Genomic DNA, 13,509 nt, shown 5'->3' on the forward strand with positions numbered 1-13,509 from the left:
TTTGTCTGTGGCATATGATTGAAGTGCCTAACAGGCATAGGTAAATTTAAATGCATTTGGAAACAATGAAGATAATAACAATTTCTACAGCTTGTGCTGGACATGCAAAGTGGAAAATTGTTCTGTATACCGAACTAGCCTTAACCAAGCATGATAAGGGCTACAGTCAACTGCCAACATAAACCCAGTACACTTCTACCAAACCATATGTTATTTGTACAGCATGATGGATGTGTTGTGTTTACCTCAATGGCAGTGCCTCCAGCAGCTATTCCTCCCACAATGTTGACGTTCCTCTGAATGATCTGAACAATTTGTTTAAAACAGCCCTGGGAAGAGAAACCAATATAAGATGAAAGGGCCCAAATCATATAACCACATCTCTGTAATACACAGGGGTGCAGGAGTGATCTGAAAAGTGGTGGGGGGTCATATTTATATACCTTATCAGCATGGCTCATGAATATTAATTAGGTGACATGTCATTCGCCTAGTAAGGCTGAAAAAATGGTAAGTGGACAGCAGTCATAGTGTTTTATGGTTCCTTTAGCCAATCAGAGCTGTCAAGACATAATTTCCGTGCGACTCCATAATGATTGGCAGAATTTAGACCGCATACTACTGTTACTATTTCTACCATATATTTCTATAGCATAGTAAGAGTATGCTAGTACACGGTTCCAAATTCAGCTCTTATGTGCCCTTAAGGGGTTAGTTCACCCAAAACTTTACATTAGTCCATGAATTACTCACCCTCAAGACATCCTAGGTGTATATGACTTTCTTCTTTCAGATGAATCCAATCTGAGTTATATTAAAAAATGTCTTTGATCTTCCAAGCTGTTTAATGGCAGTCAGCGGGTGTTGCAGTGCATCAGTCCAAAAGAAGTGAAATAAAGCGCATCCATTCATAATAAAAAGTGTCTCACACGGCTCAGGGAGGTGAACAAAGACACATCAATGCGTTTTTGTAAGAAAAATGTCTATATTCAAAATGTAATAATCACTTTAATCTAGCTTGCGCCAACAGTTGTACACGGAAGCAGCTCCGGGAGGATGACGTAGCATGGGCTTCATGGGCTAATTTCCATTTTTGGGTGAACTAACCCTTTAAAGTGGCGTCTGAAATATTGTAATTGTGAGTTCAGAGCACAGGAATTACTGAGCAAAGTCTCATTTACGAGCGGGAAGCTTAGGATTCTAGATTCAAGAAACAATGTAGAAACACCAAACTGATCTCTCAGGAAAACGTAACTAATTTACGAGGTGGTGATTTTGTATGAATTCGTATGATGTGAAAAACATAAGCATGAAGGTCCACCCCTAACCTCACCCCTAAAGCTACATGACATAACCGAGTTTGGCGATTTTGCTAAATTTTACATTTCATTTACACGGTACATATTTCAATTCTTCCATCATTTCAAATTTAGACATAGTTATCTGGCAACTTCTGTTTTATGTCTCTGACTTGAATGCATGACTTAGAGGTATGATTTTCCCAGGTGCATTTGAATGCAGCATCAATCATATGCCATTTATGGCTCAGGTGATTGCCACAAAAATAATTGTCAGAATTATTGTAAATATGAGTTGGCAACTTCATAATTCCAACTGGGAACCAGAGATCATTTTAGAGATGGGATGACCTATAATCTTTCAACATGCGGAAGCAGAGAACCGTTTCAGTAGTAGCCTAAATGTTAGGTAATTATTAATTTCACAAAATACAGTTACATTTTTAGCATTTTGTGTTTTTGTTTTTTTTACATGGAGAAAAGCATACGTGTTACCAAGTAGTAGGTCCCACATACTCGATTCATTCTCAGCCTGCAAGATTTTTTTCTTCACACACCAGCTGCGACTTATAGAATATAATGATTATTTGCCAAAAACCAGCAAGTTGCTACACCTCTGGTAATACAATACCTACTAGCAACTTTAAACATGTCCAAACTCTTGCTAGCTTTTGCAGTGGGATTATTTGATAGAACTGTGACGGTTCTGTATGTTTCTCACCACCACATTACTGAAATCTGCGTTGTTGTCGTCACAGAGGAAGAGCTCAGGACCTGCACAACAGGTAGGAGGGTAAAGGGTCCCATTCTGCTTATAGTAGTAGGATTCAGAGAAGTCTGTGTAGTTACTGAAGCCACAGCACTGCAACTATTGCACAATGAAAAGCAAGAACAGTCAGTTGCATATAGTATTTTCACAAATATTGCTTTGTACAGCTAACATATCTACATATGTTTCCATGATATACAGTATGTGTATTGATCTGTAAAGCTCTTGAAGGATTTTCATTAGCCTGTCAAACTCTTGGCAGTCTGTTTAGTAAGTTCATTTTCACACTTACTGTCAACCACCCCATATTGGTTTTAAGGGCACTTTTAGCCAGGAAATTTGACATGATGGATTAATTTTATTTGACCTGTACTGAAAAGCCTGAGGCGCAGATCAATACTCATGTATGTATGTATTTGGTTGGCTGTGGCTTACTGTTGTCATGGTTGAGTTCCACAAGTCTGTGAGGATTTTATCTTTCCCATACTGCTCCTTCAGTCCAGGTGTGGCCCATGCTCTTAGAATGATTTCAGTCTTTTAAAATCACAGATAAAGATAAACAGGGACACATGAAAAGTCAGAAAGGAATGGAAACTAGCAGATGAAAAATCTTCCACAAACATACACTTTTTAAAGCAAACTGCTTTCACCATTGTGTCTCCATCAAGGTTGCTAGCAATGACATTTATCATAGCTAAATGAAACAAAGGCTAGGCAGTAAAGTCATTTCTCTGCAACGCAATTCTTACTAGTCAATCGTAAGTTTATTTCCTCATATGTTGATACTCGTGGATATCAAAGATTTGCATTTATTTGTCAATTAATTTGAAAAACATTCTAAATGTATGAATGTTAGTGCTGTCAAAGTTGCATTCACATTATTTAATTAAATTTTCTGGTAACACTTTACAATAAGTTTTTATTTGTTAGCATTAGTAACTAAATTAGTTATGAACTAACAATGAACCATACTTCTAAAGAATTTACTCATCTTAGCTGATGTTATTTCAACCATAACTAATAAATTTTTTAAAATCAAAAGTCGTATCTGTTAATTTTTTTAATGGACCTAAGCTAATATGAACTAACAATTTTTTATAAACTACTTTAACAAAGATGAATAAATACTGTAAAAAATCTATTGCTTGTTGTCATTTAATGTTAAACATTTAAATTTAACGCATTTGTTGTAAAACATAACTAATGGGGCCTAATTTTAAAGTTTTACCCTTTTTAACACCATTAACACAATTTTACATCATTCTTGTTTATCAGTAAACTATGAAGAAGTCTGTCTTTTTTTAAACTTTTAAATTACCGGTAAATGTGAAAGACAGACTTCTTCATAAAAGTACTAATTTATGAATCCAACTCTGGTAGGGTGTTTAAAGTTATTTTTAGATCTTTATATTTTTAAATTTAGTCATTATCGAATCTCAGCAAGTGAAAAATCACTTCGAAATGCAGTGGAGCAGGTCAGTCAGCGGTAAAAGCAACTTTACACATGTAAGCCACACATGTGTGCTACAGTATTACTTAATTGGAGCACATTTGCACAAAAATCTGTTTGCATGTCCTGAGCCTATTATTTATATTATGTAATATGTTTAGAACTGAATGCATGATATATGGAAAAATAGTGTATGTGAATGCACTGTGGTTGCATATGCTTTGTAAAGTAAAATCTCCTCTGTGTTGCATGCTTGCAGTTTCTTTCTCTTTCTCTCTCTTTTCTTACTTTCCCCCTTATTAGTTGGAATTTGATTAATAAACCCAGATGAGTTTTAGTCACACAAGGACTCTGTTGCTAAGTGTTACATGTGTGTGTGTGTGTTTGCTGGGAAAGGTGGGGTCAGCAAGAGTGGTCTTCAGCACAGCATGCCTGTGGGAATGTGCAGACAAAACACAATTAAAAGTGCTCTCCCTCCCACCTATGAAGCAGTGGAAGCTACACAGATCAGTAGAGCTATTACATGCAAGCTAATCCATCAATGTCTGGAGGAATTCCCTCACAATCTAGACAGGACAAAGCGCTGTAAGGCAATAGAACGATTGAAATTGAAAAAAAACGATTGTGTATGAAACAGAATGCCATTTAAAACATCAACTGAAAGTAATACAACATAAGAATGTAAATTCGATGTGCTTTGACTTATCATAATAATAATATTTAATTTAAAGAGTGAAAATGTTATTGCCCAACAACACCACATCAGCACAATGGAATCGAAATGTTATTGAAATGGGAGTGATTACATTTTGGATCACACAGTAAACAGCTGTGACCAATTGAACATTAAAAACGCAATCTCCATAACGATTTGGCTTATTCTGTAACAATTTTACATATTAATGTAAACATGTAATGCTATTCAAATTCATATTGTGTGATTGTTATGACTTTGTGAAGCCTATTTCTTATCAAAAATACAACGAGGCAGCTGCTCATAGACTTGCACATGAATTATTAAAACACCAATTTCTTCTGTCAGGAAAATAAATAAATTAATGGATAAAAATGTGATGGTGACAAACAGCTAATTAAATGGGTATTTGCATGCTTAATGTTCCTCTGAACGATTTAGGTGATCTATAATTCACTGGAATGTCCTGCACTTTTCCTTTCTGGTGACTCCCTAGTAGCATTAAGCGCTCTGGCTTGTTGATGAAGTACCGCGTTTCATCCAGATAGCTATATAAATGATGTTTCATGAACAAACTGATTCTACGCTTGCATAAATACCTAGAAGACTATTTTAAATCTCAATGGAGTAGAACCACAATTACCAAAAACCACAAAGACAGTTTGGTTAAAAAGTATAAGCTTCTATTTTGGCTTTATACTCTTTTCTTTTTCATTACAAATTATAGCATAGCAATGAGTGAAACTGAGCCTCACTTATAATTTCTCAGTATTTTGCATGATATAGTAAGTTGTGTAAAGCCTGACAATCATGTTATCCAGCATGATTTGAGAATGTTTTTGTGCTGCAGTAAGAACATCTGACCTTGAATTAACGTGTGTGTAATTTATATGTTGGTTTTTCATGTTTTGAACACCATATATTTTCAATGTAGTCATAGGTTTTGAACCCTGTTGTATATAGTATCAGATATTCTTTTTCCTGTATAGGTTTATCTATTCATATGCATTAAATGAGATTGCTGTCTGTTAAATGGAATTAAATTTTTTTATTTGCCCTAAAAGGCCTTTGTGTTTTTAATTAAATGGCATTATTCTCTTAACATACCCTCTATAACTCATTGAAAGTTGTTGTAATTATTATACATTTCACTAAATGGGTGAAGCTCTGTATGTAAATCACCTGTTTTGCATATAAAATGCTTAAACGTCAATATTGTAGTGCGATAAATTGCTCAAAGTGAGAGTGCTGGCATAGTGCCTGAGGTAATCTGGGCGTTATTAAGTGGCTGAATGTGCTGGAGCCATTTCAAACCCCCTAATTTAATGATGGCCAGAGTATGATTAGAAATTTACATGCAGCTAAAATGAAAAGAGGGACAAAGAGTGTGTGGGGGGATGGGGAGGATTGGCAGAGAGGTCAGTGGTTTCAAGCGAGACTCACATATGAGGAATAGACCAGGGCTACTATTGTGGCTGCCGTCTCAGCAATGCAAATGATCAGGATGATGGAGAAGAACTGTGAGCACAGAGAAAGACAAAGAGAGTGAACATATTAACAAAACTTGAACGTAAAAACTTTTTTTGACACTTGATATTAGGTAATAAAATGAATGAGATTTACCATTATAAGAAGGCATTTGCTCTCTTTCTGCGCTCCACAGCACCCCAGCAGTCCAAGCAGAGTCATAACTGCTCCAATAGTGATGCTGAAGATTCCTACATTGACATGACTCTGGAAATCATCAGTGAAGGGTGGCAAAACTTTCATAAAGGAATCTCCGTCCACTGTCACCCATATCCCTGCAGCCGCCAAACACATACCTGCCAGCTGTCAAAAACATTTTTTCACTTTTTACTTCCACAAATTCACAATTGCATTTTAATAGTGATATGCTAATGCTTAGATACAAATAGGATAATGTATACAGTCACCCTGTCATCAGAGCTGTAACCACCACAATGAGGTGAGCAAGTCCCCCTCCCCAATAATCAGACATGGCCAAATATTCCCCAAATAACTGATATTCTTGATGCTAACTGATGCAATCCATTACAAACTACTGTCTATGTTGTAACATGACAAAAAGGGATCTGCGTCAATGGACTAATTGCGCAAAATAAAGCAGTAAGCCCCCAAAAGCTAAGGGGCAAAACAGCTAAGGGGAGTTGTTAGGCACATGCTTGTGGCCATAGCTGGCAAGGTTTCACATTAAACACATAGCAACAAACATTTGATCATTTAATGATAACAAATCAACCTTCCAAGCAATGTAGTTGTTCAGCATGTTTAGCAGAATGGTCAAACAAAACGCAGACCCAGTGGCACATTAATACTGATGTAATGAGGTCAGCCCATTTTATGACCAAAAAAGAAAAAAATAACTTTTTTAATAGAATGCCTAAAGAGTAAATAATAATAATAATAATAAAAATAATAAAATAATTGTTAAAAAAATTAAATAATAATAACAGAGCCATTTTTGGCATATAGGCATAACCTATGTTTAAGAGTGTCTGTGTGCACATTTTAAAATAAAAATATACTTTGAAGTCATTTCAAATGATTACAGTAAGTTATAGGTTTAGCTATACTTTTACTATTTTACTTTCTTTTCCTTTTTCATCATTTCTTTAAAATGTGCAGTCACATTAGCGAAATTTAATGGGCAAAATGTTTTATTAACAGCTCACACAGAAGTCACTTTTAAACCAAGCTGCTTTCTAATGGTCCACGCGGCAAATCCGCGTGACCAACTTGCGAAATCTTTGATATCATACAAAATTCCCTGCGCAAATTACGCGTAGTATGAAAATAACCTTATTTTGCTAAAAACATTTGACAAACAATAGTAAATGTGACCGCAACTTGTTCCAGTGTCACTATCAACCACCCAACGCACACAAAGATGGCTTTTGTTGCGTTTGAAATACAACAGCGAGAGAGTTTGCAAAAAGGAATGTAGGAAATGTACCGGGTAATTGAATTTTTGCTGTTGTTAATCACAATTTTCAGTCCTCAAAATCCTTTTAGTAAATGAATTAAGCAAATATCTTAGAAGAAAGGTTTGCCAACTATATCAAGGTAAGTAATGTGACCAGCTCTTTTACAATACAAATCTTTTGTATCTTTCAAAACAGACTGTAGTCTCATACTGTGTGACATAGTGCTAAACACAGATTATCACTCATATTTTAGTTCATGAAACATCATCATCATACCTAATGCTCAAGTTACTTTGCTGTAAGCTCCAGTTCATATAAAAGCATTATGACCACAGGCGTGTATCTGTTGTAGTCATGTGGATTCGGCTCCTTTATCTTTCGTATTTTCCCATGACCTTTTATTCTCACCATTACGCTGTACGATAAGAGGCCCTGCATGGATTTCCCATTATTGCCAGAGTGTATCTGAGCTATGTGTGTTGTTCCATAGAGGTAGGTCATTCAACAATGGCAATGACTCAATAGAAAACTAAAGGGTGCCTTTAAAGGGGTCATATGATGCTGCTAAAAAGAACATTATTTTGTGTATTTGGTGTAATGAAATGTGTTTATGCGGTTTAAGGTTAAAAAAAAACATTATTTTCCACATACTGTACATTATTGTTTCTCCTCTATGCCCCGCCTTTCTGAAACGCGTCGATTTTTACAAAACTAATCGGTCTGAAAAGCGAGGTGTGCTCTGATTGACCAGCTATCCAGTGCGTTGTGATTGGACGAATTCCTCAAGCGTGTGACGGAAATATTACGCCCCTTACCATACTGTGCTGATTCTCGGAGTATGTGGCAAGGTATAAAGAGTATTACTGATTATAAGAGAAACTCTGTCTGTCCCAATGATGATGTAACACTGACTAACAAGCTTAACACCTTTTTTGCTCGATTTGAAGTGGACAACACCACAACAGATACAACAGTTACTGCAGCAGAGGATGAACAGGCACTTGCACTAAGTACACATGAGGTACAGTGTGCATTGAGGAGGTACCAAAGAAACTGACTATCGTCCAGTTGCATTAACTCCAGTAATAATGAAGTGCTTTGAAAGACTGATTTTCTCACACATTAAGACTATTCCTACCTCTCTGGACCCGTATCAGTTCGCATACAGGGCTAACAGATCTAGAGAGGATGCCATCTCATTGACAGTTCACTCTGTCTTGTCCCATTTGGATAGACATGGAACATATGCTATATCGATTTTAGCTCTGCTTTTAATACTGTCATACCCAGCATGCTTATTCTTAAACTTCATGACTTAGGACTCAGTTCATTATTATGTAACTGGATCCTGAATTTCTTCTCAGAACGCCCCCAGGTGGTGAGACTGGGCACATAATTGTCTTCAACTATAACATTGAGCACTGGCATGCCGCAAGGATGTGTACTGAGTCCCATCCTTTATTCCCTCTTCACACATGATTGTGTTCCTGCATCTTCCGATAACATTATAGTTAAATTTGCGGATGACACAACAGTGATTGGACTGATTACTAACAACAACGAATCAGCCTACAGAGGGGAGATAGAGATCTTGGTAAGCTGGTGCTCTAAGAACAAATTGACCCTGAATACAGAGAAGACTAAGGAGTTAATCGTCAGCTTTGGGAGAGCACAGCAGCTGGAATATGCTCCAGTGTTTATAATAATAATAATAATAATAATTCATTACATTTATATAGCGCTTTTCTAGGCACTCAAAGCGCTTTACATTGTCAGGGGGTATCTCCTCATCCACCACCAGTGTGCAGCATCCACCTGGATGATGCGACGGCAGCCAGTTGGGGGTTCGGTGCCTTGCTCAAGGGCACCTCAGTCGTGGTATTGAAGGTGGGAGAGAGCGCTGTACATTCACTCCCCCCACTTACAATCCCTGCCGGTACGAGACTCGGTGCCGCAACCCGTTACGAGTCTGACTCTCTAACCATTAGGCCACGACTTCCCTATTTACAGATCTTCTTTATGCACCAAGAGCTTGTAACACTCCAAAGACAAAGGAAAAATTGAAATTGCATCATATGACCCCTTTAATGGCCACAACAGCTGCTCATTTATGGCACTTCCAGGACGCTTTGCAGACAAGAGGTCTGACACATAACCAGGTCTGGTTATGGCATGGGTTTCCTGGGGTAATGATGGACACACAATGTTGTTGTCATTATGTGTCTTCTGATGTATCAAGATCCAAGTGCAACACCACGGTTGGATTATTTAACTGTGGGATGTAGAAGAGGTTTATTCAAAGGCTCTGCCTATTTCATGCGATATCTCCAAGCAGAATGATATGCATCCAGTCGAATATCAAAAGGTTTAAGCCCCAGAACACATTTGGTGGTGGTTTGGGTTAATGAATAGTTTGGTGTCAGCATGTTAATTCACAGTTGGTGCCATAACCATCTCTGAAACCTGATATGTTCTGTCAGACACAATCACGACTGTCAGTGCAACTCACATCCAGCTCAGCTGGCTGACAGCTGAACATGAAACGCTCAATATTCCTTCCCCATCAACGTTTATTTTTTCCATGTGAAAATAATTTTCATTTGATCATTTCCCATTTGCGCTCATGGAGCTTTGGGAATTGTCTGAATGTTTTAGCAGTTTAACTGTCAGCTTTTGATAATGGACACGTCTCTAAGCAAATAGAATTTGACGGGCATATTACCTTCAACTTCTTTTCTTCAAAAATTCCTCCCTTCCTGTCATAATTATTGCTTTTTTTTCTTTTTTTAAGCAAATAATGCTTTGATGAAATGCCACCATGCATGGCATAATGTTGGAAATGGTGTGTCAAAGAAAGATGCATCTGGAGAGATTACAAGGAAATCAGATTATGTGTAGGGGTAAACTAAGGAAATGAAATGGCACACTGTATGGGAGTGGAATGCAACCGATTAGACTCAGGAGGAAAATAATTTGAATTTCCATGGTATTACACAAGGAGTTATAGAGACCACTGTGCAGGGAGATCTAAACAGAAAAAAAGCATGTTAAGGGCTGTCTTGCTTAATATAAGTCGAAATGTGTAAAATATAGTGAATGTGGGTTCACAAATGTGGGTTTTTCATCTCAATGTGATCTGATTGTTGGAGCTTCTTGGCTCACAGTCTTGACTGACACTCAAATATTTAACCCTACAATAGGAATCCAATCCAATTACACTGACAGCTATTTGAGTATTATTAGGGTTATTTGCACTTGGCCAGTTGATCCGTTTTTATTGATATAATTGGCAGCAAATACTCAGCTCAATAATAGCTCAGGAGGTGATTTGAGATGCAACTTAAGCAAAGGTAAATGTATTTCCTGAAAAAAAAAACTATACTGTTGCTGTCATTCACCATTAATACTTGAACACCTGCAATAAAGGTGACAATAAAGGCCCATTCACACCAGTAAACTATAATTATTAAGATAACAATAACTATATTACCGTCCTCACCAATTCTTCATTTCTCTTTTAAAGTGTGGTGGATTTTGACTGGCTGTCAATATTTTATATTAAGGCTGGAATACACTACGTGACTCTCTGAATATGAGGCATCATACACTTGCTGACTTTGTAAATGGTTACAGAGGAAAAACTGGGGATCATACGCTAAATGATTGAGGGTCATACACTACCAGACTTTTGGGCCGTTCTGAACACAAGAAAGGAAGACAAGCATGACAAATGAAGTCAAAATGTGTCAAAATGTGAGGCTCAAAATATTAAACGTTTGATATCCTCAGCAAAGATGGAGTCATTGCCAGAATCTAAAAAATGGAGCCTGTTCCCATCATACACTTCTTGATTTTCTGTGAAATTCTGTCGACTCAAATCTCTAGATTGGCTCTGGTTTTTTTCGACAGCCAGTGTTCACTCGTCCAGAGTGTAAATCAGTGCAAAAGTCGTGCAGCGCATTCTGGCCTTTAGTCGTTTAGTCGCTACTCACATAGATGTAGAACAATTATTACTGTTATAGTTATCGTCTTTGGTTTAAAGATGCTCCATAATCAGCAGACATATATTTAAACAAAGCAAACTTACAGTAAACATAAAAAATCATTGTCAGACGTAAGACTGATTGACAGACTGATAGGTTTATGTTGAGATTTTGACAAAAATAACAAAAAGCACTTGGTTACAAATTTCTCGTTTTTTGCTTTTAATGAAATCTTTGCAGAAAACCTTGACCTTGTATTCTGTATAACCCATGTAATGCCAGTTTTGTCCTCTACCGACCTTGACAAGTATTAAGGCTGATAAGTCAGTTGTAGTTCAGATAAATAGAAACTGTTCACCAAATAGAAATTAATAGTATTCTGCTCTAGCAATGCTTTGAATGAAATATTGTACACTATTATGTAGGCTCTCATTTGTTCCCGTTTCTACAGCATTAAAAATCTCCTGTCCCACCAAGCAACCCAGCATACCATCATTTCAGGCACTTGCCGTCTTTAGCTCTCAAACAAACAAAGTGGCCGTGAACAATAATGAGATGAAAATTGTTGCAAGTGAGTAAATGTGACTGGCTTACTCACATTCACACTTTGACTGCGATTATCAAGACTTCACTGTGGAACAGTGAAGCATTTTCTAATGGATTCGTGTTATCGGTTTGCATTAGTTCAATTTATGTGTGTACTGTGTGCATTCATCGTAAAGAGGAGAGGATAAATTATTTCTTGCTTATTCAGAGGCAGGCTGAATCTATTTCATTCTTTACACCCCACATAAAAGTCTCAGTCAATAAATAAAGAAATGCAATTATTCTTCTAAACACCCCTCTCCCTGCACTCAAATGTATACATTTAATGAAGAAAAAAAGCTTACTTACAAAGATAAGCAAGTTGAACACAACCATCACAACTTTGACAAATGTGAAGCAGCCCATTTTTAATCTGTAACGAAGCAATAAAGATAAACAAGAGCTGCATTTGGTATTTTAATTCGCTTTACATACACACATAAACACGCATACAGTACATGTTGACTCCTTTACACTTAAATCCATTCAAATCAAATTTTAGTATGCTTTTGTAGCAACTCACCAGGTTTGATCCAAAGTGCACTAATGAAAGATGAAAACACAGTTGAGTGAGATGTTAAGTGAGAAATAGGCAGCGAGGAAAAGAGATAGAATGAGAGGGAAAGAAAGTAGGAGAGGTTCACAGGTGAGATGGGTGTGGTTTGGATATTAAATAGCTGGTTCGAGTGGCTTTAATATGGCTTGTGTGTCATATGACTAGTGGTTTCAACTGGTTTTTATACTAATTGTGTATGGTACAAAATCTCCCTCACACATAATGGAAAATGTACTGTTTTACTTGCTAATGAATGGCAATTATTTGAAATGTACTTATGATACCAATTCAAAAATAAAATACATAATTGAATAGATTTTTATGGTTTCAAAAAAATGTTGAAAGGTCAAGGAGTATCTAGAGAGAAGGCCAAGGAAAAACAGAAAATATGGTCAATGGTGTCTTTAAGGTTGAGTTTGGTCATTACCTATCAGGTGTTGTACATATTCCTTACTTTCCTTTGTGTCATTTTCTGTGAGGTTTCCTTTGTTCTTTTGTACTGAAGCAAATATACCTGGCAGTAGAGGGCAGTATTGCAGTACTAAGGCTCACAGCCTTCATGGCTTCACTGGTTCACCATTGTGATACTTAGATACTTGGAGATGATTGATGGCCCTTAGTGGATGAAAATGTCTTTCTTTGTCCAGTTTTATCCATAGCAAAACAAAACAAAGACATTTAAAATCCCCACAGCAAATTATTTTGAAGATCATTTTGTATTATATAGCTATCTAACCAGAGTACTGGAACAACCTTTTATTTTTGAAAATAAATAAATAAATAAATAATAATAATAATAATCGTTTGAAATATGTGAAAGATACATGCAGGGCAAATGTGATAATAAAAAAAAAAATCATAATTTGAAAATACAACAACAATAATAATAATTATTATTATTATTGTTGTTGTTGTATTTTCAAATGATGATTATTATTTTTCATTATTATCACATTTGCCCTGCATGCATGTTTCACAACTCTCTCTCTGCCTCTATAATTATTTTCTGTACCTTCTCTCATTCTCATTTCTACCAATTCCCCTTCCGTTCTTGATAGCCAGCAATATTTGACATTCCTCACACATCTAAAACTGGGCCCTGCAGATGAGAAAATCACATAAAGAAGAAGAAAAAAACCGGATAGATTGCCTGGTGCCACCTTGCCAGATTTAAACACATATCAGCAGCAGTCCTCTTCATAATATCACTTCAATGGTCCTATTGTGAG

General features: G+C 36.6%; 1 protein-coding gene across 1 annotated transcript; it reads right to left on the reverse strand.

The window, feature by feature from the left end:
• Positions 1–5,639: 5,639 nt before the first annotated feature.
• LOC107717133 (tetraspanin-1-like) lies at positions 5,640–12,090 on the reverse strand. Its single transcript, XM_016523799.1, has 3 exons — positions 12,034–12,090; positions 5,835–6,041; positions 5,640–5,729 (listed from the first exon to the last, which is right to left on the reverse strand). The coding sequence occupies exons 1-3, from the start codon at positions 12,088–12,090 to the stop codon at positions 5,640–5,642; spliced, it is 354 nt and encodes a 117-aa protein (XP_016379285.1).
• Positions 12,091–13,509: the final 1,419 nt, after the last annotated feature.

This window comes from Sinocyclocheilus rhinocerous, unplaced genomic scaffold (genome assembly GCF_001515625.1).
Source record: "Sinocyclocheilus rhinocerous isolate Xijiao unplaced genomic scaffold, SAMN03320098_v1.1 scaffold690, whole genome shotgun sequence".
Lineage (NCBI taxonomy): Eukaryota > Metazoa > Chordata > Actinopteri > Cypriniformes > Cyprinidae > Sinocyclocheilus > Sinocyclocheilus rhinocerous.